This window comes from Cottoperca gobio, chromosome 13 (genome assembly GCF_900634415.1).
Source record: "Cottoperca gobio chromosome 13, fCotGob3.1, whole genome shotgun sequence".
Taxonomy (NCBI): Eukaryota; Metazoa; Chordata; class Actinopteri; order Perciformes; family Bovichtidae; genus Cottoperca; species Cottoperca gobio.
Window position 1 is genome coordinate 572,913 of NC_041367.1, and position 4,000 is coordinate 576,912.

The following is a 4,000-nucleotide window of genomic DNA, read 5'->3' on the forward strand; positions in this document are numbered from 1 at the left end:
CTCGTCGGGGGGGTATAAAGGTGCTGAGTCAGCAGGGGCCGGTGCAGGCGACAGCGACGCATTCACTGACCAACAACAAGTAAAAACCTTTCTTTATGTTTCAGGCTGCTTTTCTCCAGACTTTGTGTTTGTTCTTCATTTAGATTCCAGTGATTTTATCTGCTTCACATATTATGATCCATGTATAACAATAACAGCAGAACAGTTTATAATAATAATAATAATTATAATAATAATTATAATTATAATAATTATAATTATATGAAGTTTGGGTAAAATGAGCGATTTGGATGAATAGTTTACATTTGAACAATCACATAAATGACTTAATAAAATTTTTGACAACCTCAGTGTTTTCAGCTCATTGGTTGTTTTCTCTTCTGATGCAACACGAATATAAACATCTTACATAATAATGCAAAATTTAAAAATAACAATTTCATCTTTTCAGAAATGAATCAAATTCTGATATATAGATATATATAACTATCTCTTTATCTATATATATCTATATATTTGTAAACATTTTTAACCCTTTAAATCCCAGTTTGTTCTGGTCCCCATATTAATTTAGGCTTTCTTACATTTTGGCTAACCTAGTTGTAGCTGAAGAAGAATTAAAGACGTCAGGTGTCTGTAAATATAGATATAAAAAATATATATACAGTATATATGTGAGTTCTGCTTGAAGTTTCTTTGTAGTTTTTATGTTTATGTGGAGCGAATTGTCTGTGAGACGACTATATGGGACATGCAACAATATTATGAGAGATAGATAATAATAGAGATTTTATTATTTATTTTCAATGAAATAAAAGCATGTCAGTAAACTGCATATGTCTGGTTCTAAAGCTTTGTATTATATATATATATGTTCAGCTGTGTGTTCAGGGTGAGAGCTGAGCCAGCTCGGTGTCCCCATCAGAGATGTAATTGTGTCCGTGTGTGAGACGAGACAACATTCCTTCTTTTCATATTCAATTGGGAAGAAATTTTTAAAAAGCAGATTGTTTTTCACACTTTAGTTTTATCTTGAATTTAGTTCAGATATTTAATGGTTCTGATGTGACGTGTTTGTGTGCGGCGTGTCTGCACTCGAACAGCAAACTGTTCCAAACCTTCCAGAATGTAAAAAAATATAACGGGAACCTTTGCACTGTTTTAATTTACTACTTTTGACTTGAGCAGTAAATGAAAACTGTTATTAGATCCCGTTTCTGTTTGGATCTCGTGTTGAATATGAAAAGAACAAACACAGTCATCTTTATGCCTGTTGGTGTTAATACGTAATGTTTATCTGTTCATATATTACATATTTACATCATATCTTTGTATTCATTCTGCTTTATCTCTTCTTATTCTATATGTATATATATTTCACTTATTCCTGCATTTTATTATTGCACCATGTTTTTGAACTATTTAATTAATTTAATTTATTTTTGCACTCTTTATATCTTTTTATGTCGTAGATATTCTGTATGTTGCATAGTTGGAGGAGCTGGGACTCTACAGACTAAAAGTCTGTGAATCTTTGAATCTTGACAGACAAACATGTACTAGAATAATAATAATAATAATAATAATAATAATAATTTTAAAAGATGCTGATTGTTATTACAGATAATGACGGGTCGTAAGCTTCAGTGACATTAAAACCAAATAAAGCAGCAAAATATTAATAACATAAAGTGCAAGACGTGCCTTAAGTGGCCTCAGTCCGACGTCCCTGCACCAAAGTCAGGGAGTAATCCTGCTGAATAACCGGCATCTCTTTATGGACTGTACGATAACGAGGATTCATTTTGAGTTAACAGTGTGGCTGCAGGTGTGTGTGAGACAGGTGTGTCTCAGCAGAGACCCACTGATCAAATGTTCGGGTAATAGAAGAATAGAATTAACAAAGCGGTTTGAGGAAGATCAGTAGTGTTAAAATGTTAATTCTCAGTGTGGACGAGTCTCTACAGGAGGGAGAAAGTGTGTGTTAAACACAGAATATCTCCGTCAGTAATAGAATAAAACATTATTTACATTCATAACATTCATTTGTAACTGAAGAGGTTAGTACCTGCTGACTTCATCACTTATCTCTCAGCACGGATCTGTTTCTTTATTCTGTTTAAAGAAGATCTGTTTGCTTCGTTAGTTCTTCCCTAATCTCCTTTGGTGAAAAAGTACGACTGAAATAAATCTGTCAACACAAAGTGTTGAGAACTGAGGGAGAGAATCAAGGCCTTGGAAGGTTTGGACATTGAAAGTGCTTGAATTTATCTATTTGATTATTGAAGTTCTTGGACTTCATCTCGTGAGTCTATTGATCCACATCATCATTTAGTTTCTCTTTTGAATACTTTTCATTATATAAACTGTGTTTGTAAATAACTCAGTTTGTGTTTCCTGTTGGACAAAACGTTCCTTTAGTTTGTATCCTCTATATATTTGAAAGCAAACATCAATCAGACATTTCTCTTCTTTTTTTAATGAAAGACAAAAACAAATACGTCATGAAAGATTATTGAAAAAATATAGATTTATTTTAAGATACTATATCTACGACACATTCACAGCTCAATCACTTCTTTCCATATTTACCCTTTAATATACATATATATATATATATATATATATATATATATACATATATATATATATACATAAATCCACTGACACACTCACAAACATACCTACACATATTCAGATACATAGATATTTTTAAGTAGCATATTAAAAATATTAACATTAACAATAATAAACAATGATAGTAAAAAAAACATTATTTACTAAAACAATGAAAATAAAAACCTCATCGAAAGATGTTCTTTGTTTTGTTTTAGTTTGTTTGTATGTATTCACATTTCTGTATCGACTGTCACTGAAGAAAATGAACATTATAACATCTCCACTTTCTCATCTCAAGCCTGATCTATTGTCGATATATATTCAATATTCAGTTTTCCCAAAATCTATTCAATTTGTTAAGTTCCAATCTGGAGGAGAACGTTTTCTTAAGCTTAATGTGTCTTATTTCCTGTTTTGATTAAAGAGGCTTTTATTTTGAAGGTGACTCTGAGGTGTTGGCAGGAAGTTGCTGCTGCGTGCACAGATAGAACAAAGTACGTAGATAAATGAATAAAAGCTTGATATTAAAAAGCAGAGTATGTACTGTAATAACTTACATAAATATTTGTTTAAATAAGTTAGCGTTAGCTTCATGTGTCTAATGTTAAGGCTATGCTAAATCTATGAAGTTAGCTAGTTAGTTTGTGTCTCTGTACACAGCTCTTATGTTCGTTTCAGAACTTCAATCATCGGTCAAGTGTCAAACCGTCTTTGGGAGGAATGTGCTAACAAGTTGTGTTAGCACATTCCTCACATGGTGCCTTTGACGAAGGGATTCAACATTTTGTTTCTCTGTTTTCAGGCAATCCCATTAAAACCCCGGACGAGGAGGTTCTATGGAGGGCAGGATGCAGAACGTCTCCTCACACCAACATTTCATCCTCGACGGCTTCGACGAGCTGGGAGAGCTGCGGCCTGTCCTCTTCATCCCTTTCTTCATCATGTTCGCTGTGTCGCTGTCAGCCAACTCCCTGCTGCTGTACGTCGTCATTTCCCAGCAAAGCCTCCACTTGCCGATGTGCATCCTCATCGCCGGCATGGCGTGCGTGGACCTGAGTCTCCCGCTGTTCTTTGTCCCGCACATGCTGCTGAGCTTCCTGTTTGAGTGGAGGGGGATCTCTCTGAGCGGTTGCCTGCTTCAGATGTACTTTGTCCATTTGTTCGGAGCGTTTCAGTCCACCCTGCTGCTGTGGATGGCACTGGACCGCTACTTCGCCATCTGCACGCCACTTCACTACCACGAACGCATGGCATTACCGAGATTCCTCAAGTTCGTGCTCCCTCTTCTGATCAGAAATGTGTTCATGGTCTCGCTGGTAGTGAGCCTGGCAGGATCGTTATCGTTCTGCTTCAGAAACGTGATGAGCCACTGTTTCTGCGA

General features: G+C 35.3%; 1 protein-coding gene across 1 annotated transcript in view; it reads left to right on the top strand.

Annotated features, from left to right (window-relative positions):
• Nucleotides 1–4,000, top strand: part of LOC115017704 (olfactory receptor 52K1-like) — a 4,618-nt gene continuing 618 nt past the window's right edge. The window contains exons 1-2 of the mRNA XM_029446385.1: nucleotides 1–79; nucleotides 3,422–4,000. The exon at nucleotides 3,422–4,000 is cut by the window's right edge and continues 618 nt beyond it. Of these exons, the coding sequence (XP_029302245.1) occupies nucleotides 3,456–4,000 (545 nt within the window). The 5' untranslated portion in view covers nucleotides 1–79; nucleotides 3,422–3,455. The remainder of the gene's footprint in view (nucleotides 80–3,421) is intronic.